Source organism: Crocuta crocuta, unplaced genomic scaffold, assembly GCF_008692635.1.
Source record: "Crocuta crocuta isolate KB4526 unplaced genomic scaffold, BGI_CrCroc_1.0 scaffold41, whole genome shotgun sequence".
In the NCBI taxonomy this organism is placed as follows: Eukaryota; Metazoa; Chordata; class Mammalia; order Carnivora; family Hyaenidae; genus Crocuta; species Crocuta crocuta.
The window spans coordinates 10,334,680-10,359,879 of NW_027529428.1; the positions used below are offsets into that span (position 1 = coordinate 10,334,680).

Genomic DNA, 25,200 nt, shown 5'->3' on the forward strand with positions numbered 1-25,200 from the left:
CTGGAACCGAGGGCTCTCGGAAAGACCCAAGGCCCTACTGACAGGTGGAACCCAAGCAGAAAACTATGTGGGTTGCACTTGTAGAGCAAGTGCTATGGGCAGAAGAGGTGGTCAAAAGAGATGAGCCAGAGAGCACACTGTCAGAGATGGGAAGATGCAGCAGTTCCCCAAAAAGCCAGTAATTTGATATGTGTCATAGTAGAGGACATTCAATAGCCGAGAGAGAGAGTCTGAAATAGCACCAACTATTTTAAAAAGTTCTTTTCTTTCAATCTCTCTTCCGCTTATCCTGATTAAAGATTATGAAGTAGGGGGCAGAGGAGGAAGTAGGACAAAGAAAACGAAAGCACTTTTCCCCTTTTCTTATCCCCAAACTATGAGTTAGTGAGGCCCAAGCTGAGGGAAAGAGAGATGATTCAGTCAAATGAGAAACTGGAGATGTAACTTTTTAACACACATAAATAGGTGACCACTTTAATACCTTAACAAGACAGGGAAGCTATGGGCTCTGCCAAGAGGTGGGGGATGGAGAATGCTTTCCGCTTTGTTTGAAGAGAGTGTTCCAAAGAAAAAAATAAAACTGTTCCTGATTGCACCCTACCAAGTTTAGCCAAGTCAACAAGCAGGTTATAGTGTAGGGTGCTCTGTGCTGTTATCCGTAGACATCTCTTGAGGTAGGTTCTAAGAAAGAGCACTATGTCACTCACCCTTGTATGTACTATCATAATGGCTTCTCTGTTAGGACCCTTGAGGAAATATCTCCGCAAGCTTCCTATCCGGGCTAGTTCTGCTTCTCTGGACCAGAGAGAGTGCTTCCATCCAATGGACACACCAAGTGACATCAAGAGAGTCAGCGAGAAAGGTCTATTCTGCAGGGAGTATTTTATCATTGACATTGTTTACAATTGCTGCACATGGTAATAACAGCAATTGTTATCGGACATCGTGTATTTGCTACAGAAAACACACTCCCTTATTTCCCACACCCCCTGGTGGGCCGGCTTCACCTCTTTTTATCCCAAGGACACGATGAATCATGTTTTCCACCTTTGTTTCAGCCGCCGGGAAGTGTAGAGTACAATTCGCAGTTTCCTCTGCCAGCATGTTTTTCATACAAGGCCTCAGTCCTGGCTCCGGTTTAGATCACTATTTTTTCTTCCTTCACGCTGTCCCTCTCTCTTTTATTTTTAAACCCACTTCTCATTAAATTATTTTTGTGTGCATATCTCTGTAATAAGTCCATTTCCATCCTCTTTGCAGCACGATACAGAAGCAATGCAATGCATAAACGGAAAGAACGATTTTAAATGCACATATTTAATGATCTATCCCATGGGCGTAGAATCACATGTGTGGTTCATTCTAGACATGAGACATCAATTTGCACCTTTCGAAATGCACTGAATGACCCCCACACCGCTATTTCAGGATTCCTAAGGAAACAGCACCATGTGGCGTAACTCACCTACCCCAGTAGTGTGATCTCCCTTCGGTCCTGTGTAGGAGGTGGGTGTTTCTCCCCTCCTCCTGTGCCAGCTGCTCCGGTTTCTTCTCTCCTGAGTAAAGGCACATTCATCTTGTTCGAAAGTACACTCTCCAGGTGGAGGTGGAAGCCCCTCTGTGAGGAAACAGCAGGTGTTGTTACTGCTGAGGCGCTTTCAATGAATATTCATTCCATGGCTTCCCGGAAGCCCATTCTGCGTGTGCGAATGTCACCTGGCCATATGCCTGTGCTTACGGAGAGGCAGCTTCCCACCACGGGCAACCCACCTATGCCACTCTCTGGCCTCCACCTAGAGCCTGGACTCTACCATGGGTCCTGCCACAGAGAAAGAGAATGATCAGAAATCCAGATTCAAAAGCACTGAGATACTTCGGGACTGTTGAATGTGCTTGTTGGAATGAGTTCACCAAGCACTGAAAATTGGAGGTCAACTGCCTTTATGGAAATACGGAAAATAAAAAAGTTGTCTCATGTTGGAGCTTTCTTCAGAAAGCCCAGATGAGTGGAGGGAATCCTCGGAACAACTCTGTAGTTGCTTTGGACAAGATGGAGAATGTGCGAGAGCTAAGTGTGCTTCTGGGGACACAGTTTAACTTGTGTGGAACAAGTGACTGAATTCTTCTGTCTTCAGTATCCTTGTCTACCTCCCGGGATCGTGAGTTTTAAAGGAGATGATGTATGTGAAGTATTTAGAACATGAAGTTCTCAAGAAATGTTAGCTAAGTAAACAAGGCTTGGCGTTTTGGCACCTGGAGCCTTATTTTCCATTTCCGAGAACAAATATTGATGTCTCTGGATGCTGTCTTCAATAACTTTCATGATTACTCTACTCTTATTATTAGAATGGTGTCACCTCCTACTCACTGGGGACTTCTCCTTTGTCTGAACTTGGTCGCACCTTCCTGCATCCAGATTCTTAGCAAACTTCTCTAATAAACAGCCCATTTTTTAAAATCTCTTGCGTAATAATTATTTTACTTCATTTCATTTGACATACAGTACAAGCTGATGAAGCCTCAGTCCCTTTTCTATGCCTCTGGAGTAGAGGTTTTTATCTTGTGTTTCTTTGTGTTGTCCTTGCCGTAACTTGCAAATCAAGAGGCTAAAAAAGTAAATAAATGAGAAGATTATCCTCTGGTGCAAGAATGATATCACAGTTTGCCTCTTTGTTAAAGACATAGATACCCTATGGTTTAGGAAGCGGTGGTAATTAGTGGATACAGGCTAATGATTTGGGTTGAGGTATGTGCCATTTTCTTACTAGACATGGAGTCCAACACATAGCCACCATCTTTATTTTGTTCCTGTCCTCAATGCTTGGTCCACTGTTCCATTGTCAGTTAATTAGAAAATATTTATTTTATTTATTACAATTAGAAAATTATCTTATTTATTTAGTTAACTAGAACATATTTATTTTATTATTTAAAAATTACATGCTTAGTATAGTATCTGTATGATAACAATTTCATCAGTATTGCTTGAAAATTTGCATTCATGTAAGACACAATTAAAAATAACAATAATAGCTAGACTAGAAGGCATTTACTTTTAATGCATTGTTTTCTGCCGGGTCCTATGCTAGGGAATTTATGTATATTATTCCCACTATTCAGCTAGGTATTACTATTACTACCTCTCTCATAGATGAGGATATAGACGTCAAGTCACGTGTACAAAGTCACACACGGCAAACAAATCATCATTTTTAAATTCCAAACTTCCTACACAGATCTGGAGAGGGGCACTTCTGGAAAGGAAAGCAAAAAAAAAAAAAAAAAAAAGGCTAGCACAGATTTAAAAAAATGACTTTTTTTGTTTATTTATTTTTGACAGTGAGAGAGACAGAGTGTGAGTGGGGGAGGGGCAGAAAGAACGCAAGACACAGAATCCAAAGCAGGCTCCAGGCTCTGGGCTGTCAGCACAGAATCCAATGCGGGGCTTGAACCCACAAACCATGGGATCATGACCTGAGCCGATATCAGATGCTTAACCAACTGAGCTACCCAGGCACCTCTAGCACAGATGATTAAACCCATTTGGTGTATGCTTAGAGAAATGGGATGTGCCATGCATAGGCCTGGGAGACAGAGGGAGCTTGAACCGTGACCATCTTACCTGCAGACAAGCAGCTTCCCAATTCTACTGTAATGTCATCCAGGGCTACCAGTCCACAGTCCCAAAAACTTTTGCACAGGCTCATGAACACAACCTGCAATTCAGGAAAACACAACTATGAATTCCGTTAACTGCAAACTGGAAATTCTTACAGCCTGGGACTTCCTGAGCCCAAAGCATGCATTAGCAAGCTATAGACCCTCTTCATTGTCCCGGTGAACTACAGCACAGGGGCGTGAGTAACAGCTAAGCATTTATATGGGACCCTGAAACTATTCTATTTTTTAAGCAGAGTCAAGCTCATAATGATACGTTGTGTATATTAACGCCGAAATGAGTTCACATTCTTTAGAGAATTGAAAGAGGAAAGCAAGAGGTTAACTGATGGCAGAGGAAAAACTGTCAGGTTTTAAATATTTTCCCCAGATAAGCCACAAAGTGCACACAGAGCTGATGGTATTCCAAGCATTTTTACACACATTTCCAGGACAAACAGTATTGATTTTTTGGAAATGAATTTCTGGCAACGCACTTCATTCATATTGTGAACAAAGTCCCAGTGATTTGCCATCTGGAGACTTGTGTTCCATTTCCAGAGAAAAGATAAATGTCCCTAGATGGTGTCACTAATAAAAGCCCTAAATGTAGTTATTTTATCGGGCCAAACATTTTTTAGTCTTCTGTGTGAAAGAAAAACAGATCCATACCATAAATTATTAAATTCATTGTGTCAGAGAAAGAGCAGGGGAGAGGTTTTGCATTTCTTTCCATTAGATCAATTTTAAAATCTTTTCATATACAGGAGGAGCAAAGAGTACTTTTCATTTACATTAGATTTTTACTGTACTTTGTGGTTTATAAAGCTGCTTCGTATGCATAACCTAATGTATACCGAGCATAAAGTCATTCAGTCCGTGTGCAATCCCTCAAAAACAAATCGTAACTCAAACAAAGACAAGGAGAGATAGAACAGAAACCAAATCTCAAACGAGGAATAATTAGAGTGTTTGATTTTTTTTTTTAAGATTCTAATATTATGTTGTCTCTTCAACTTATCTGTGTTATCAGCAGGCTCTCTGTGCTCTTTGGGGATCAAAACCATTAGACTAAAAATTTATTCAAAAAGACATTAAAAAAATTTTTTTAAATATTTATTTTTGAGAGAGAGAGAGACAGAAACTGAAGCAGGCTCCAGGCTCCATGTGTCAGCACAGGGCCTGACACGGGGCTTGAACTCACAAACCGTAAGACCATGACCTGAGCTGAAGTCGGACACTTAACGGACTGAGCCACCCAGGCACCCCATCAAAAAGACAATTTAAAATGATGTGACGGTTTGCCACTATGCAAAATACAAAATGTCTTAAAGCCAGTATCTTCAGGATAACTTCTAATTACAATATGTATAAAAGTTTACTTGGACTGTATTCAGACTGCTTTCAAATATGACAAGGATAATTTAGAGCTATACCAATGTGTAACTATATATGATATATATATATCACACACATATATATATATATCATATATATTTACAAGGGACAAGATAAAAGGAGGCGTTTTTGTTTTTGTTTTATCTCTGTTCATTTTCTCACCTTTATAAATTCCAGAGATTATCTGCAAGGCTCTCTACCTGCAGGATTTCTGTCTGGGAACTTAATCCCCATTTGCAAAGCAAAGGTCTATGTGATCCACCCTGAATGTAGTTACATTTTATCAGCAATGTTTATTGTTATAGGGGAAAGTAATCTGTCTTCTAATTGACCAAATAAATTGTGCTGCAGAGAGAAAAGTCCTGGCTTTCTTTCTCTTTGGCAGTTTTAAAGGCTATTTTTCACCAGAATGGTGGAAAAGTATTTTTTTCCACAATGAATCTGGGGTGGTGGAATGGTTCGCCCTCTAAACCATTACCTAAGAAAGGCTCCAGCATTTGGCAGGAAACTACATTCTAAAAGGAGAAACAGTGACATGCTCTCGTGTGTTCACTATAGCGTTGTAGCATTATTTGATAATGACCATAAAACCAAACTGGCAAGCAAGTAAGCCAGCAAGCAAAAGAAATGAAACAACCCAAAATTATTTTAAAAATACAGGAAATGAATTAACTACAGGACCACAGTCTACAACCCAGGCAAACATTAACTCCGATAGCTCATGAATATTACGTAGTAGTGCGAAAGTCTATTTCTCTCAGAGCGTTAAGTGGAAAAAAGCTGGTTATAATAGATAAAATTACAATTAAACAAAAAAAGAGAAGTTACACCAAATTCACCTGAAAATACATAGAAAAAAAAAAACCTTGAAAATTTACCAAATTTAGAACAATTATGTAAGGCTCATGAAATTATGAGTATTAAAGCAAATTTCCCCTTATTTTCTAAGCAGTCTTTACTTATGTTATGTTTGTGATTGAGGAAGAAAAAGAAAAAGGAATCGGGACATCTATAATTAAGATGTGGAATGAGTTATTGTTTCCTAGATCCGCATAGTCACGAGGATGTGTGGCTATTTAAATTAAAATTAAGTAAAAATCAAAAATTCATTTCTTCAGCCACACATTTCATGGGCTCAACAGTTACATATGGCTAGTGGTCAAGTGAATCGGACGCAGCAGGTATATAACATTTCCTCACTGCAGAAATTCCAACGGGTACAACTTCCTGGCTCCTTTTGAGGACTGCAAAAAATATGTGAACTCCCACAGGGGGTTATGTGAAATGCTAAAGATGGTCTTTGTAAGAGGAAGCCACTCGGTTGTTGAGAACTCTTTCCACACTTAGAACACCAGCCAGACCACATGTTGTTCCGTCTTACAAAAGATCCACGGCCAGTCAGCTGTGAACGAGGTTCCAACTATGGCCTCCAACCTCAAATCTGTTTGGCGTTTGCCTATCAGCATTCCAACACACAGACGAGACCCGACAAGATCAGCTTGTTTGGTGGAACACACATGATTTTTCCACTGTGCTATTAATAATGCCGATAATGTCAGGTCCTATTCTTGTCCCATCATCTTGCATTTTGAGGGCTACTTGAAGTGGAAAGGTAACTTTAGGGTAGTTGGTTGACCAGGCAACCTAGTGACTGGGCCTGGCTGACTCAGGGAAAAGGGAAAGCCAAACATCTTTCTTCAGAACTCTATCCCGAGGTCCTGCTAAAAATGTGACAAGAAGGGAAGTGGTCTTGGTCTAAATTCTTTTTTTTTTTTTAACTTTTTTTAACTTTTTTATTATTTTAGAGACAGAGAGAGCATGAGTGGGGGAGGGGCAGAGAGGGAGAGGGAGACACAGAATCCAAAGCAGGCTCCAGGCTCTGAGCTGTCAGCACAGAGCCCATTGCGGGGCTTGAACTCACGAACTATGAGATCATGACCTGAGCCGAAGTCGGATGCTCAACTGACTGAAACACCCAGGCACTCCATGGTCTTGGTCTAAATTCTTTCAGGGATTAACCTCTTATTTATTTTTAGATCTTTTAAAAAAAATTTTAATGTTTTATTTATTTCTGAGAGAGAGAGAGAGAGACAGCATGAGCAGGGGAGGGTCAGAGAGAGAGGGAGACACAGAATCTGAAGCAGGCTCCAGGCTCTGAGCCGGCTGTCAGCACAGAGCCCGACACGGGGCTCGAACCCATGAACCGTGAGATCATGACCTGAGCCGAAGTCGGACGCTTAACCGACTGAGCCACCCAGGCGCCCCTAGATCTTTTTTTACAAGAGTGTTTATTTCATCTTAGGCAGTAGTTAAAGCCAGTGGAATACGCCTATAGACTAGAAAACAATTCCTAGGCAACTTGAATATATACTAATATCTATTTCAGAGAGACAAAGAAAAATAACATATCCCTTAGGCAGGTGCTCCTGGTTTTATGCAAATCTCTTAAAAACCAGGGGCAAATAAGATTTGTATAAATCACATTGTTTCATTGCGTTAAAGGCTGGGTACTTAAGTACTGATCATACGTCACCGTTTTTATTTTGATAGAAAATATATTGTTGCGTATTCTCAACATAGTACCCTACCTAGACTAACATTAGAAACACAAATAGGCAGTGACCGGTGAGCTATATAAACATATCTGCAGACAAAGAATTTCAAATATAGTCAAGAAAGGTCGACAGTATTACTTAACTTAGCTTTTATCATACCAGCAAGGGACCTTGCACACAGTTATCTACAGCAGGATGTTCCTGTCTCGGCACTCTTGATATTTTGGTATTTTAATATCATTATGGATCATTGTTGCAGGGGACGTTAACTAGCAAACCTGGTGTCTATCCATCAGATTTCCGATATCGCCTCCCAGTTGTGACAATCAAAAATATATCGAGGCCCAATGTCTCTCGAGGGGCAAAGTTACCTCGGGCTGTGTACCACAGCGGGGGGGCGGGGGGTGGAAAACTGCTGGGTGGATGATAGAGCCTCACTTTATTCTCCCCCAAAACAGGACATTGTTTATGTTTTAAAAGCAGACTATATGGAGTTAGTTTTCTCTTTCCCGGTATGTCACCAGGGGGTGGTTCTAACACGCAACGAAGTAGCCCAAAGCCCTGAAAACAAAAAGCAAAGGAGCCGAGAAACAAGAGAGACGGATAAACACTGAAGCTGAATAATCATTCCTGAGACGACCACGGCCCCACTGTTCCAATTTCTGCTTCAGAGAACTGGGAATGGTCAGAGGGTCAGGGAAATCTTCTTTGTTTACATTTTCCTCCCTTTCCAAAAAGGCGGCCCTACTCCCTCAAAATAACACAGTAACAGGCGGCAGATTATAAAATGCAAGTGAGCGAACTTTCCTCATGGTACAGAATTGTATAAATGTCTTCTAAGGTTATTTTCAGCGGGAGGAGGGAGCAGAGAGAGTCTGTGTGGAAATCCAGCCACAGGGCTGGAGCTAGACTATCCCCAGGCTTGTGAAAGTCCAAACAAGTTCCTGGTTAAAACACCCACCCAGGAAAGAAAAAGTAGATAAATAAAAATGATCTTGCGGAGAGAAGGAGGGAGGAAATCAAGCTTCCCTGAGAGAGCCGGGGAATATAGAACCACACACTTTTCTTGTACCCTTAAGAAGGATCATTTGTATTAAACAGCTAAACAATGGCTGACTTAACTGGGTGTTCACTGTCTTTTAAAGGAGCCTGTCTCCATGGCCTGCTCAAGAGGCACCAATGGCCACATTGTTGGCTTAACCCACCACCTACTTCACTCACTGAATAGCCCCACTTGGGCCTATAATAAGTATGTGAATGATAGTTTCCAGAAAAGGCCTTCCATCTTCGCAGTGAAACATTTGAATCCTATGCCAACAATACCATAAATTACCCATGTTCACACAACGAACCTAGCTACATTTCTGTTCCCGGCGGTGGACCTTGACAATTTACCAGAGGGTTTGCCTCTGAGTTAAATTTAACTTTTCTTCTGATGAGGTTAAAATCCTTTGAGATCATTTGTGCAGATAAATTTGGGTATGGTGACTACAGAGTTGGAAGAATAATTATTCATAAAATTACTATAATCCAGTCAGTGGAGTTCCACAGCCCTTCATTAAGCTGCTGCTGACGTAATTGCAGGATAGTCTATATAACGCAATTGTATTCATTTAACTGTTTGACAATAAGCTGCAACAGAATTCTAAAAATAAAAATAAAAGAAACATAGAGCAAAACAAAATGAAAACTCTACTATTGAGACACTTGGCTGAAGGGGTGGAATTTTCATGAATCCCTAAAGACAGGCTGAATGGAGCTTCTTCTAGAACGAGGATGGGACTAGCGTTTTTAGAATCCCAGCCATGTTTTGGGAAATAGTTGCTAAATTGTAACAGCATGCTTCCTGCAGATACTATATTTGGTCTTCAGATCCCACAAAAGGCAGAATGACCATGTGTTTTTAAATAAGTCTTAAGCTGACCAACGCTGCTTTTTCACAAAAGACCCATCTGTTTTAATTCAACTTTTGGCTTTGACAAGCAACAAAGATTAAGCAGTATTTACAGCTTCTCCCTGCATGATTCCCTCTCTCCCAGGAGGCTCCCATTCTGGGGGGGAGGGCATGCTGGGGTAGACCTGCAGATAAACTGTGGAGTTTTCTCACTGCTGTTTTGGTGGTAAATATTCAGATCTCTCAGCTCATTGATTTCAGAAACGTGCATTATTTTTGGAAAGGCATCCTTCTGAAACTCCGCAGTTAGTAGCAGTGGACGAAACATGTCTTGGACCCGTTGACAGCTTCCTGTCATGTTGCCTTATGTCCGTTTATAAGGAGTTTTTGGTGAGGCCGACACCAGAACCTGAATCTTACAGGGATCATGGCTAAATTTAGAAACTGCTGAATGTAGGGGTGTCTGGGTGGCTCCATAGGGTAAGCACCCAACTCTTGATTTTGGCTGAGGTCATGATCTCATGGTTCACGGGTTCGAGCCCCACATCCGGCTCTACATGGACAGTGTGGAGCCTGCTTGGGATTCTCTCTCTCCCTCTCTCTCTGCCCCTCCCCTGCTTCCTCTCTCTCTCTCAATAAATAAATAAACTTTTAAAAATGAATAAAAAACAACCTGGCGAATGTGGAACCAGCCAGTAACCTCTCCTGTCTACTTTCCTTCACCACAGGGACACTCTTCTTCCCTTAGCTGATGACCCTACGTCCACTTAGGCTCATAGGGAAGAATGTTTTCAACTCCCCACAACCACGCCTCCCACCTAAAAATGAGTTTTACTGCTTCAGAATCTAATTTACACCCTAATAAAGAGGACAGTGTTATATATACTTATCCCACAAGTGGCTCACGATCACTGAAGGAAAACAGGTGTGAATGCCTTCCTGCCATTAGCATACCCTTGTCACCAGGCAGGTGGGCTGAATAAAAGCAATGCTGGTTCCTCTCTGGCATCCCCTAAGGGAGGGAGGACCCTCAGCTATGCACTTCCCTAACTCGGGTAATATAATGTAATGACCAATTTAATTGTCATGTTCAAGGACGGACATCACAATATGGAGCAATTGTTGTAGCTCACTCAGAGAGGGACATAAAAATGCCAGTTCTACCGGAAGACATGTAGAGTGCAATCAACAAATAACCAGCAAGGAGGAAGAATCTAGGTCTTTGTCTTGACCTTCACCCCTGCTCTGGTAAACTTCTCCTGGGGTTGGGAGAGGACAGCAGATACCTTAGCGGTGCCCTGCTAATACCCGAATAGGAATACTGACGTTCCCTCACTCGTGTCTGAGATAGAGAGACAGTTGTTGGTCTTAGTTTCACGGATTCCCGAGGCAAAGTGTAGATCTTGGCTTGGTGAAGGGCTGTGGCTTAAAGCTTACTAAGCCCTTGGTAGCCCGGCCACAACTTATTTGACCAACCCTTACTGATGGGTACTTGGGTGGTCTCTAATTTCTCAATATTACTAACACTGCTGGGATAAATGTCTACATCTTTGCATCACCATGGCTGTTTCCTTATGATAAATCCCTAGAAGTGAATTCTTCTGTCAAAAGGTATTCATGTTTGGGGGCTTTCTTTTTGAGAAATTCTTTTTGAATTGTCATCTAGAAATATTACATCAACTTATCCTCATACCAGAGCTTATGAAAATCCTTATTTCCTTGCATCCTTACCTCTCCGGGCTAATGTTTTATATGTAAAAAGTATTCATAGATCCAACTCATATATGCATATATACATATATATATATTTAGTCTTAATTAAAAGATTTATTTTTTATAAATTTTTAATGTTTAGTTAGTTTTGAAAGAGAGAGAGAGACAGAGCTTGAGCAGGAGAGGGGCAGAGAGAGAGGGAGACACAGAATCTGAAGCAGGCTCCAGGCTCTGAGCTGTCAGCACAGAGCCCAATATGGGGCTTGAACTCAAGAACTGTGAGATCAAGCCAAAGTCGGATTCTTAACTGATGGAGCCACCCAGGTGCCCCCCGGAAAGATTTATTTTTTAATTGATAAACTGAACAACACAAACAGTATACAGTATGAATTAACTATTAATACAAATAGCATACTCCAGACTAAAATATTTTCATCTACTTGACAGACAAATGTGCTTTTATTATTTTTAAAATGTCTTTGGTTACAAATGAGATTGGGTAGGTTTATTTTCCAGTAGTATTTCTTTTTTTCAGATTTTATTTTTAAGTAAACTCTGTACCCAACGTGGGGCTCGAGCCTACAACCCTAAGATCAAGAGCTGCATGCTCCACCGACTGAGCCAGCCAGGCATCCCAGTAATATTCCACTTTTTCTAATTTGCTTGTACATATCCGTTTCCCACTTTCCTACTGCTTAGCTCCCCTCTGCTTATTGGTTTGTTAAAGTAAATTCATATATAAAATGTCCTAAGAGTTTCCCATAGATGTTGTAAGTTTTTTTCTTCCTGGCCTGACATTTGCCTTTCAGATACATTAATAAGGCCATCCTTACTTGGGGAATGAAACTAAGAGAGGACGAAACATCTTGGCTTAAAGACTAAGATGAAATAGGCCACAAATGGTAGTGTGTCCTTGAACATTGTATAGTTACACATGTAACTTGACATCAAACATAAAATAGAAGTCACGGTCATTAGCAGAGTGGTGAGGGATGCCATGGGGAAGCAGGTGGGGGACTGTCTGGAGAGACTTCTCCTAGAGGTGGGTACTGAACAGATGGGGTAGAAAATAGCCAGAGAAAGTCACACAAAAGAGGGAGAAAAAGCTGGGAGTATCTATGCAAAAGGAAAAAAGTATTCTTCCTTGGGTAGGGCATCTTTATTAATGTGTGAATTGTCATATTCCAAATAAGTGAATTAAACTCATAGCTCCAGAGGCCGGCAAGCATTTACCTGATTTAAGAGCTCAGAAAACTAGAGGAGGTCCAGAAAATCTCACTGGGAACACCAAAAAATTATGTTGGCTCAGGGCACCTGGCTCAGTCGGTTAGGCATCTGACTCTTGGTTTTGGCTCAGGTCATGATCTCACAGTTCTTGAGTTCAAGCCCCACATCGGGCTCTGAACTGACAGCATGGAGCCTGCTTGGGATTCCCTCTCTCCCTGTATCTCTGCCCCTCCTCCACTGGTTCTCTCTCTCTCTCTCTCTCTCTCTCTCAAAATAAATGANCTCTCTCCCTCTCTCTCTGCCCCTCCTCCACTGGTTCTCTCTCTCTCTCTCTCTCTCTCAAAATAAATGAACAATTTTTTAAAAAGTGTTGCCTCCATGGACTGAACTGGAGGGTGTTATGTTGAGCAAAATAAGTCAAGCAGAGAAGGACAGACACCATATGTTTGCACNAATCTTGGGAAAAGTTTCTCTAAAAATGTAGCCATTTCAAGGCTGTGAAATATTCACAAGATTCAGAGTTGTAAAGTGTGGAGGGAGATAGTGTTTTCAGGTTCATAAATAATCCCTGGAATAAATGTTTGCTTCATAAACTTACTAATAAAACCCCAGGGGAAGGATGCCTGTGATGTTTTTTCAGATTTCTCCATGATGCCAGGAGGATAAGTATGGTAATCTGGCAATATACCCTGAGATACATTCCTGGGTAAAGTTCTAGAAGAATGCATGGACACAAATGATACCTTCCTGTAAGCTGTGTTAGCAACCAGTGGCTGTGCAAGCCCGCCTGGCCAGTCATTCCCCCATAAGTTGACATGAAATGCAGAAGCCTTCAACAAACACCTAAAAGGAAAGCGAAGGAAAGCCAGAGGAGCTCAACCCTGCGTTGGTCATATTTCAAGTAATTTCAAATTCCTGGACTGACGCTTGACACTAAGCTTAGCTTGAAAAAACTCAAGAGGAGGCTCCTTTTCCATACTTAGCCCCTCTATTCAATTCCATATTAAAACATTTTCCACTTGACAGTATAAATTTCCTTGCTCTGTGTACAGAACGACCCTAATCTGCTCTATAATGTGTTGATTACCTTGTCAGGAGTTAACAATCTTGCTATTTCTACTTTGCAGTCAGCGGCCCTGCTTTAATTATGCCGAGACATTAACATTCTGGTGCAGCCATTTCTCAATGTTTCTGGACATCATGAGATGTGATAGGAAATCTATCTCCTCTCATGTATCTTGTCTACACATTGGTTTCCTGGTTCCTGAATCCTTTTAGAGCAGGGTGTCTTGTTATTTAATGGCCACCTATTTATAAATCTCTCTAGTAAATCAGAAACTTACTAGACCTGCTCTTCCATTTGGATAAACTTCTAGGTATTGCCCTTAAAACTTTCTGAACCCTAGATATATTTTTTAAAGCTTATTTATTTTGAGAAAGAGAGAGAGTAGGAGAGAGGCAGAGAGGAGAAAGCAAGAATCCCAAGCAGTACAGAGCTCGATGCGGGGTCTGAACCCACGAACCATGGGTTCAGATCATGACCTGAGCTGAAATCAAGAGTCGAATGCTTAACTGACTGAGTCCCCCGGGTGTCCCAGCACCCTAGGTATTCTACATCTAATGGCATTTTCATCATTAAAGGGCAAAGTTAAAAGGAAGACTTTAAAAGCAGGAATCCAAATCACAGACTTAAATTCCTTTTTTTCTTTTTCTTTTTTTTTTTTTGCTAAAAGAAGATTATCATAAAAGGAAATCAGGAGCTAGAGAGAGCTATCTACAAGGACAGTGCTACATGATATGAAAAGATAGTTGCTGACATTAAGATGCCTAAAGATATAATGTGTGGTAGAAGACACAGTGGTCACCCTAAAACATGCCCTTATTACTTAGAGAGTGACATGATATTCTGATTTACATCATTAATGCCAGAGTCAAGACTGGAAGCCAAGTCTTCCTCTGCCACAAATCTCATTCTAACAAGTAAGACACAAGTTATGACTTATGAAAGATTCAGAGAGGAAGCGGTACTTGAGATGCACTTTGAGAAAAGGGTGATCTCAGCAATGATGATTCCTGCACAATCACTGGGAAATATTTGTTGTTGATGAACCTTTTGTGGGAGGAAGGCAGAGGTCAGGAGGCGAGCATTTAAGGAATGAGAAACTGCACCAGAGCATAGCTAGTAATTGGAGACGCATTTTCCAAGAAGTCTGAACATAAAACATGGGATTGGGTGGCAATTTAAATGGATAAAAGGCAAAAGGAAGGTTTGTTGTTCGTCTGTGTAGCCAGTATATGCTGGCAGTGTATAAAGAACTCATGGATATTAAAGATTTTTGAGAGAGGAATAATTTAGGAAATTAAGTCCCAGAGGAGGCAGGATGGATAGATGGACGGGCTGGTTGTGACTAAGAGCAAGGACAATGCTTCCTCTGTCATATGTACCAGGTGAACGAGAGAGGCAGGTAAGGATTCAGAGAATAACAGAATTGAAGGAGTTAATGTTGAAAGCTTTCATCCGTGGGACATGAATCTGTGAGGTCATGTTCTAAGACTGAGGTGGGGAGAATCCGGTTGGAAAGTTGCAAGTGAAGATGAATTTGAACATATGGGGGGCGGGGAAAGTGAAAGGAAGTCAATGAGAGATGAGATGAATGGAAGGCTTTCCCAGGAGCATGGAGGGGACACTGGAGATTAGTCTTATTTTCTCCAGCTGTGCCAAGAACCCCAGGGGGGAGGCGAGTGGGGGGAAGAAGATGAAAGTAAAGGCCGAGCATCTCCCAGAAATGTAGAGGACAAAGGTGGGAGAAGCCAGAAGGACTGGGGGAGGAAGTGAGCATCACTGACCAGGAACACAGAACGGAAGCGGGAAGGCATCCGGGAAATCGAGAGGCCTGGTAAAACCGCCAATCAGTGATTGGGAATAGGGAAATGGTTCAATGTAATGGTGGGAAGTTGTTTCCAAGAGAAGAGTTACAGCTTTTGGTTTTAACAACCGTCATCATAAAAAGCCTCAAACCAGACGCTGCATATGCGTGCCTCTGTGTGCCCTTGTACCTGCTCCAGAAGGGTGCTCTTGCTCTGTGAGCGTTCACACTCATATTCCTCACAGAACAACTTGTTCAGGTGCCGGACTATTAGTGATTATGGTTTCTGTGATCCAATGGCAGAAACACTTCATCCTGCTTCTTCCTTGGGCTTCTGTGNCCAAACCAGACGCTGCATATACGTGCCTGTGTGCCCTTGTACCTGCTCCAGAAGGGTGCTCTTGCTCTGTGAGCGTTCACACTCATATTCCTCACAGAACAACTTGTTCAGGTGCCGGGCTATTAGTGATTATGGTTTCTGTGATCCAATGGCAGAAACACTTCATCCTGCTTCTTCCTTGGGCTTCTGTGGTCTTCCTTCCCATCAACCCACATTCACTGACAGCTCAGTTCCCCTTTCCAACCATCTGTTGAGCGCTCACCGTCTTACAGAAATTGTGTTTACATCAGAAATTTAAAAAGACATAAGGCGAGGCTCTCTGTTCTCCAGAAGCTTACGATTTGATTAATGCAGACAGGCAAGTAAGTAGACAATTTCAATATAATGCATTAAACACTATGATAGTAATCTGATGCTAATAAGGCTGCAATGAGACAAGGGTTTATGTTAAAACACTATGAAACACTACGAAGTGTTATATGTTAAAATACTATGAAGGAATTGCCACCTTACACGAGGTTAAGCAGGATTCTATAGTGTAGAACTTACCAGAGTTTCTAACATGTTGCTGTACATTGTGAATCTTCCTGTGTATACCTGGAAGAGATCTAGTATGCCAAAGTGCCAAAGTTCCCCCAAACTCATTTGACCACAAACTCATTTGAAAAACTCCATTTTTTCAATGGAACAACTCAAAAGATTTGTACTCCGGGGGACACATGTTAAGAAGTGCTGATACAAGGTTCTTGCCCTACTTAAAAAAAAAGGATTTCTATTTTCTCAGATGGGCCAGATGGGGGTTTTCTCCAAATCCATAAATGACTTTTAAAGTTAATTTGTTTTTTAATTCTATAACAGAGTAAAGATGTGGACCTAGAAAGCTTTACCATTAATGTGCTGATCATTTAAGCCATTTGGGTGAAACCAAATGTCTGGTCATGCTCTCATTAACGGACCATTTAATGTTTTTTTCCCAAAAGAAATATTTAATGAACACAATATTGAGGTGCTCCCCGAGCTTCTGATTAACAGACCACTTGAAGATCTTTGTTAAAGAGAAAACTACTTCAGGCCAGGAGATATTACAGGATATCTGCCAGGAGATATACAAGCTACAGTGACTGAGCATGATTTTAAACGAAGGATTTAAATACATAAAGGCTAATGTTTGTGCCTGCATCTTTATGGAATTCCTGACGACTCTGCTCTCTCCTGACATTTGGTTTTTAGGAAAAGCATTTTGGAGTAAATTGTTCCATCTCCTCATTATCGTCCTTAGGGTACAAAAGTCCCAAAGTAACCCTTGATTACCTGCCCTCCATTTAGTCATGTGCTGGGGGAAAACACTTCAAGAAAACCATTTCACGATTCATGCCCTTTCAAAATGTTTCTAGAACGTTAAAAAACTTACTGCAGGTGCTTCCTGATTGTAAAAGCAGCCATTTCATTAAGAAAGCCTAGTACTATTAAAATAAAGACTTAAGTCTGACCCAATTTTTAAAGAATACTTTGCAGCAAAAATCAAGGTGCAAAATTAACCACATACTAAAGAGATGTTGCCTATGAAATCTTATGACATTCAGAACCTAGAAAAATTTTTCTTTAGGTTCATTCTCTTGCTCTCCCTCTGTTAATAAATGCCAGCATGTGCCAAGTGCTAGGCTAAGGGCTTTACTTGATGCATTTCGTTTGGTCTTCACCATGATTTAGTACCTTGAGGTAGGCACTAAAAATATAGCCATTTTACATATGGAGAAAAGCGAGGCTCAGGAAGATCACGTGACTAGCCTGAATTATGAAGGTGTAAGCGGTAGAGAACCCCCTCACGAGGACTCTTAAGCATTGCCCGGTATCTCCCTCTACCCCACACCTCTCCTTTGTCTCCAGCGGTCCACGAACTCTGGTTCCTTGTAGGAGCCAAAGTTATTTCTTTTTTTTAAATTTTGTTTTTAATGTTTATTCATTTCCGCGAGAGAGACAGACTGTGAGTGGGGGAGGGGCAGAGACAGAGAGGGAGACGCAGAATCCGAAACAGGCTCCCTGCGCTGAGCTGTCAGCACAGAGCCTGAGGCGGGGCTTGAACTCAGGAACGGTGAGATCATGACCCCAGCTAAAGTCGGACGCTTAACCCACTGAGCCACCCAGGCGCCCCCAAAGTTATTTCTANACCTGAGGCGGGGCTCGAACTCAGGAACGGTGAGATCATGACCCGAGCTAAAGTCGGACGCTTAACCCACTGAGCCACCCAGGCGCCCCCAAAGTTATTTCTAAAACTGAACAACTGAGCATCAATAATGAAACTCTAGAAATTTTAAGAAATCTTGAGTTGGAGCTGAGCTCTCTTTCTTTCCTTACTCCTACACGGTCAGCCAGGAAATGGCGGGGGGTCGGGGGAGGGCATAAACGCCTGGTGTAAAACACATGGATTCTGAATTCAGAAAAGACCTGATTTACCTCTGAATTTTCTGCCGGAGCTTTCCTAATCTGTTAATGCGGCGACATTCCTTTCTTCCTAGGGCGCTATAGCATCAATGCACATCACGTGCCTAGCATAGTGCCCGGCAAGTTCCTATTGCTGTGGGCAGCTGTGACAACATGACCTGGAATCCGTCCGTACAGCTACTTTACTAGAATGGCCTCAGGGAAATGACTGCCATTGCCACCATTCCTTCAACAGAGCGCTATGTTATAGTTTCCATCAAACAGAAGGCTACCTACAGAAATAGCAGAGGCTTATTAACGGAACCAGCCCACTGTCCTTAAAATGGGCTGGGTAAGAACGCCCGGGGAAAGAAAGGTATGGAAGCATCCAGAGCAGGAGGCATCTGGAAGGCACAGATGAGGTAACGTATAGGTATCAGGAGAAAGAGAAAAGACACATGCAGGGAGAAGCTAAATGCTTGGACTTCTACGAGGCCTGCACTGCCTCTCACTCAGCTCAGCTCCGGGCTCCCCCTACTCATTCATGAAAGCAGGTTATACTAACTGGCAGTGCAAATGTAAGGGGTTATTGTTGTTAATATTTTGAATATGCAGCATAGCGTCTGACTTCACTCAGGTTATGATCTCGAGGTTCTCGAGTTTGAGCCCCGCATCAGACTCTGCTGATAGCGTGGGGCCTGCCTTGGATCCTCTATCTCCCTCTCTCTCTACCCCTCCCCACTCATTCTCTCTCTCTCTCTCTCTCAAACACAAATAAACACTAAAAAAATAAAATATAACTAAAACCTGCGAGGAGAGAGAGAAAAGGAGGGCTACTACAAATAAGCTAAAGTCCTTATCTTTCATAGCAGAGAATACTATTCAAGTTCATGAATCAAGAAACAGAGGTGGAAATACAATATTTAAAATTAGAGGAAAATGTCCCCAAATCAGGAAGAAAACCACCAGAAAAAGATGCTGAATTGGAGTTTGAATTCAGGGGGAGGGAGTCGTGAAGCAACTGATTAATCATTTGATCCCTTCTCTGAAACACTGTCTGTCCCTCATTTCCACCTGGACATGTTACCTGAGTCCACTTTAGTTTCCTGCCTTACTTAATGCATGCCTGTGGTGGCCGTCAGATGGCTGTCTCTCACTCTTTGAGGAGCTGGGACCTACTAAAAACTAGGGGCCACATTCAGACATGTGTCCAGAGTTTTCTAGTGGTGAGCTGTACCATTTCCTCGTGGGCTTTGGGGCCGGATCCATGACTAGTTCTTTCCAAGATGGCAAGAACTTCCCTGCCCCCACTGGATCCACATCCAGTTTTCCTTCCGTGGTCGGGAAGGGACTGGGAGGCCGCTGGGAGGGCTTGGAAGTCAGCCAAAGAGGAAAAGGATGAGTTGCCCAGCGCATCCTTATTGCCTGGGGGGCTTGCTCCCATTCCACAGGAGTCAGGGACGAGCAGGGACTCACCCTGAAGGTTCCTAAACACCCCGTGTGTGTGAGTAGAAGATATGGGGGGACAGGGTGAAGTGGGGTGGGTGGGAGCAGGAGCAGGAATTAGAATCCAGATGGCCTGGGCCTAACCCTCCACACACCAGCTTAGCTGGGCCTCTCCTGTCACTGTCTTTTCTGTGTCCAATCGGTAGAAGGACTCCATTTTTCTCCCTTCCGTGAGACAGAGAGACTGTACTGTTGTTAGTCGCTTCCATATCCGTATCTTAATCTTCTCTCATCTGTCATCTCCTCCTCAAGGGCAGGATCTGAGCCTCATTCATCTTTATATCCCCTGCATGGAGCACGTACCTAATAAATGTTGGTTGAATAAAGGAACCGATAAACGAATAAGTAAGTGAAAGCCAAATGAGTGAATAAAATGCTTACTGCATCCTCCACCTTTGAAAACACATTAGCGATACACAGTATGGAGTATAACAAAAGTTTCCTTGCTTTCTGGTGCATCCTTGAGTATGTGAATCTCATACATGTCTGTTCGTGTGTGTGTGTGTGTTGCCGTAACCATCTGCCAGAGTTAAATAATTGATAATGGGAAGCAATTTAAGCCTTTGGGATCCCTAAGAGGCAGAGAGGCTTGGATACCTCCAGGAGTAACAGATCAAAGAGCAAAGTCAATGACACTGGAAATGTCAGATGACATTTATTGAAAGATGGGCTCACTCAGAAATGTTTGCAATTGGCTAGGCAAGAAGCTTAAGAGTTGGAGTCTAGACTCGGAGTAGGGACTTGGCACCTGAAACATGAACCAGCTTTCCCTATTACCCAGGAGCTGAACCAAATATCTCTTTTGTCAGGTGATCAAAGTATGATGGAGTTAAGAAGGGGATATCTACAATCACACTACCTATTTAATTAGCATAAAAATAATAGAAGCTGTATCCATGAGGCTCTGGTAAAACCTGTATGCTTATATTCTTCTAGAGGTATCATCATAAGTTGGCTCAACTCCTTCTAGAAGTCAGTAAATCACAGAGGCGGCCCTGTCACGAAAAGCACAATTTCATCTTGCTAGCAATGGAAAAGAACTTTGTAAAGATTTTCAAAGATCTTGGATTAATCATTGTGAAAATCTAACCATGCCCTGGTGGGCATTCCAATGGACTGAAAGTAACCAGGAATCATTATGATGGTCATGGCATACCAAACTTCTGCAGCAGAGAGTTACAGACGGATCAAGTTATAATTCTGTCTGGATGGTTATAACTAAGAGAATCTTGAGCCATGAACGTTTGTGAAGAAGGTTTCACTGTTCTTCCAGGTTTGTACCTTTCCTGAGGGAATCTGGACTTTGGGTTGACTCCTAGTTAATAAACGTGATCAACTGATTGATCCATTCATCGAACAGCTTTTTTTTGAGCTCCCATTTGGGTCATTTGTTTGAAGGAAGGGACCTTCCTTATCCTTCTCTGAGACCATTCTTGCTCAGACTGTGGATTTGCAAGATATTTTCTGGTTGAATGAGGGACTGAAAAAACAAACAAGCAGAGTTTCCCATACTGGTTTCGTATCTGGGTTGTAGGTGACAGAATTTATTGCTTCTGTAAAGTTTCCTTAAGTTTACGAGTTAAAGTTAAACTTGGAAGACTCTAGTTTTCTTTGATATTCCTCTTGCAGTAAAGATCTCTTTGTATTCTCATCACTATCAAAATCAGCCGCTGATGGTGCCCTTATAAGTAACTTTTCTCCGGCTGGGTTGGCTTTCATTTTTACTGAGCTCCCCTACCCTGTGTTAAGATAAAGCTTTAAAGGGGCACCTGGGTGGTTTGGTGAACTGAACGTCCATCCGAGTTCAGCTCAGGTCATGATCTTCTGGTTGGTGAGTTTGAGCCCTGCATCAGCTTGCTGCAGTCAGCCTGTCAGCACAGAGCCTGTCTGTCCCCCTCTCTCTGCTCCTCTCCCGCTTGTGTTCTCTCCTCCCCCATAAAACTATATATAAAGGTAAAGCTGTACATTGTTGTCCTTAAAGCCTCAATGTACAACCACACTCAACTGGTTTCACCTTTTTAAAGTAATTTAATATTAATCAATTATAATCAAGTAATTAGTATTCCCATGGGCACACATGTGTATAGTGTGTGTGTGTGTGTGTGTGTGTGTGTGTGTGTGTGTGTGTGTAAAAGAGAGAGGAGAGAATTCTGGTTTCAAAATAAAGTTTAGCTGTTGAACTTGGGCCATTTATGTATTCCCAGTCTTTGGTCTATTCTCAGGGAATCTAAGAAATCAATAAGCGAAGCCTGTAGGTGGCCATGATTCTGAGACCTAGAAAGCTGAGAACCTGTAGATAATATAACTCATGCATGGCTCGGATACAGTGTGGCCGTGGGGCTGTCAGTTTCATTGGCCAGTTGAAAATAAACAGAAATTCACTAACCCAGCCCAGACACACAAGATGAACAAAGGGATTTGCTGGCTCTACTGTACCTTGGTTGGCATGGGCTTCTTGAAGGTGATTTCCGCCTGCATCCAAACACCCCTTGGAGACTCCAGCACAGACCAAATTTTCTCTTGAACTACGTGGTTCTCTTCAAAGATATAAACGGCTAGGGTGTCACTCATTTTTAAAAACCCATAGATGGCATAATAAAAACGTAGGCAATACTGCAAATTTCCCGGCAGGGAGGGACCGTAGAGCCTTCCAATGTAGCCAGGCTGAGATGTAAACTTCGTGTTGGCCAGCAAGTAATACCCTGCGAATGGGACAGAAATCAGCACTGAAAAACTGACATAATCTAGCCCAGATTATCAGGTGGGGAAATTTGGCTAAAAGTAGTGGCATTTGCCAACAGAGGCTATTTCCATAGTCTTAAAATTTTTTTTTCCAATGTTTATTTTTTTGAGAGGAAGAGAGACAGTATGCGAGCAGGGGAGGGGCAGAGAGAGAAAGGGAGACACAGAATCCCAAGCAGGCTGCAGGCTCTAAACTGTCAGCACAGAGCCCGATGCGGGGCTCAAACTCACGAACCGTGAGGTCATGACCTGAGACGCAGTCAGTTGCTTAACCCACTGATCCACCCTGGTGCCCCTCCACAGGCTTTCAATGACAGAATGCGTTTTGTAATATCAGTGGCTAAAAAGTGACAGAATATATCCATGTGACTCTATGACAAATAACACTTCTCCAATTCTAAACTTCATAAACCAGTGTAGACGTCCATCTGCATAGGTTCAGATTCCAGGCATCAGAGAGGATTTGTGCTTCCCATGAAGCAAAAGGGATATACTCATCTTGGGGCTCCAGCTTCCTGGGTCACCCAGGTGATACAGACGGAGCACCTAGTACCAGGTCCTAGCGAACGTAAGTCCCAGAGCAGAATTGTCCTTCTTGTCTCTGCAGCGGCCAGTGGGGACAGAGAGATTACAGGCTGGCCGGGCAGTCCTTGCTATTTGGATTCTTTCACTTGAGTAGTGTTATGGACTCAGCTCTGCTGTCCCCCAAATCTGTGTTGTTTCTGCCTGCTATTCAACGGAAAATGTCTCTCAAGTACCTAATCATTGCGATAAAAGGTCCCAAGAAGAAGAATTCTTTCTTCTAAATAACAAAAAGAAACAGAAGGTCAAGAACCTCCCCTCCCACCTAGCTCCAGACCCCCAGGGTAAACTTAAAACGGATCCATGCATTCAAGAAAGCCTGGGTAGGAAAGAAACACATACGACTCTTCTTTTCTTTCTTTTCTTCTTCTGTTCCTCCCCCATCATTTTTTTTCCTTCCTTCCTTCCTTCCTTTTTTAATTTTGATAGTCACACATCTGCCATTTTTGTGAGCGGCAGGTGGGATACTTCCCGCAATAGTAGAAATATTACTTTATAAAAGGAGGGATTCAGTGAAGCCACCTGGTTGGAACTCTTGGGAACACATATGTAGATACCAACCCACGGTAGACGGAAGAGGACTCCAAAGCCCATGAAAGCCAAGCCACCATGGAAATGGGGGGTCTTTGTAGATACCCCGAGTGTACTTGGAGGAGTAACCTCATACACAAAGAACCAGGCCATGAAGAATGTGCCAATGTCCAACAGCACCGCGTCATTTGGGGGAAGACAGGCGGGTTCACTGGGTTGGTGTGTCTGCTCATGGCCTCAGACTCCATTTGGCCAGGCACAGGGTAATCCACAGCTCTGTCACCAGAGTAACACATCAGTTTTTATGTAGTTTAGTTTCAACCAATTATTTAATTCATGTGAAAAAAGGTTCTTGGCGTTATTTCATGTGAGTGGTGATATGGACTGAGTCGTGTCCCCCTAAAATCCACTGGTTGAAAGCCTAATTCCCAATGCGACTTTATTTGAAGACTGGGCCTTTAAGGAGGTAATTAAGTGAGGTTATAAGGCTGGGGCCTTAATCCTATAGAACAGGTGTCCTCCTGAGAGGAAGAGACACCACAGACCTCTCTCTTTTTTTTCTTTCTTTAACGTTTACTTATTTTTGAGAGACGGTGTGAGCAGGGGAGGGGCAGAGAGAGAGGGAGACACAGAAACCAAAGCAGGCTGCAGGCTCTGAGCTGTCAGCCCGATGCAGGGCTTGAACTCCCAGACCGCGAGATCACAACCAGAGCTGAAGTTGGATGCCTAACCAACTGAGCCACCCAGGCGCCCTGAGACCTCTCCTTCTCCCTTCACATGTACACATGAGCAAAGGCCATGTGAGGACACAATGGGCAGGCGCCATCTATCTAGAAGGCAGCAAGCGAGATCTCAGTAGAAACCAACCCTGACGGCACCTGGATCTAGGACTTTCCACCTCCAGAACTGTGAGGAAATACGTTTCTGCTGTTTAGGTCACGCAGTCTGTGGTGTGACTTCGTTGGGCCACCTCAGCAGATTAGTATAGGGGGCCATGAAACCTGAATTTAATTCCACTCTTCTCTTTCTTAAAATCTTTCAATGGTTTCTCATTTCCTTTATTAAAAACACTCCCAAAAAATTAAAAAATAAATAATTAAATAGTAAATTTATATTTACTATATTAAATATATTTACATCAAATATTTTTATATTTATTTTTATGAATATATTTTATATATAATAAAAAATATATATTTTATATTTATATATATGTTTATATTATTTATATATTTATATATATAACCACCACCACTGCATATATTTTATAAAATATATTTATATTTATATTAAATATATTTAATAAATAATTAAATAAATACATGATAAAAATTTAAAAAACCCTCTCAAATGCTCGTTCTGGCCTGCCACAACATGGTCTAGCTCCTACTTTGTTTTCCTCCACTCTCCTGCCCCTCAGTACAGCCTCACTAACCTTCCAGCTGCTTGGGGGGCCCAGTTCTTCCCACTGCCTGGCTTCCTTCCCTTCTCCTGGCTAATACCCTCTCCCCTCAGAAAAGCCTTCCCAGGATCTCCTAACAAAATTAGGTTCTCTCCCCTAATCTCTCTCAGAGCCCACTCTTCATTCTTCCATAGCACTTACCTTACACATTTGTGTATATATTTGCCTAACATTCTCTTTTAAAAAAGTTTTTTTTAATATCTTTATTTTGAGAGTCAGAGACAGAAAGTGAGCAGGGGAGGGGCAGAGAAAGAGGGAGACACAGAATCTGAAGCAGGCTCCAGGCTCTGAGCTGTCAGCACACA

At 42.2% G+C, this 25,200-nt stretch overlaps 1 protein-coding gene across 5 annotated transcripts in view; it reads right to left on the bottom strand.

Moving 5' to 3' along the window:
* MAMDC2 (MAM domain containing 2) overlaps window positions 1–25,200 on the bottom strand; it is a 195,467-nt gene that overhangs the window by 24,972 nt on the left and 145,295 nt on the right. For 4 of the 5 annotated variants that reach the window (XM_077759397.1, XM_077759396.1, XM_077759395.1 and 1 more), the window contains 3 exons: window positions 22,015–22,280; window positions 3,623–3,716; window positions 1,466–1,618 (listed from right to left, as the gene is read on the bottom strand). In XM_077759397.1, the coding sequence (XP_077615523.1) occupies window positions 1,466–1,618; window positions 3,623–3,716; window positions 22,015–22,280 (513 nt within the window). The remainder of the gene's footprint in view (window positions 1–1,465; window positions 1,619–3,622; window positions 3,717–22,014; window positions 22,281–25,200) is intronic. The other variant, XM_077759398.1, reaches the window with a different exon arrangement.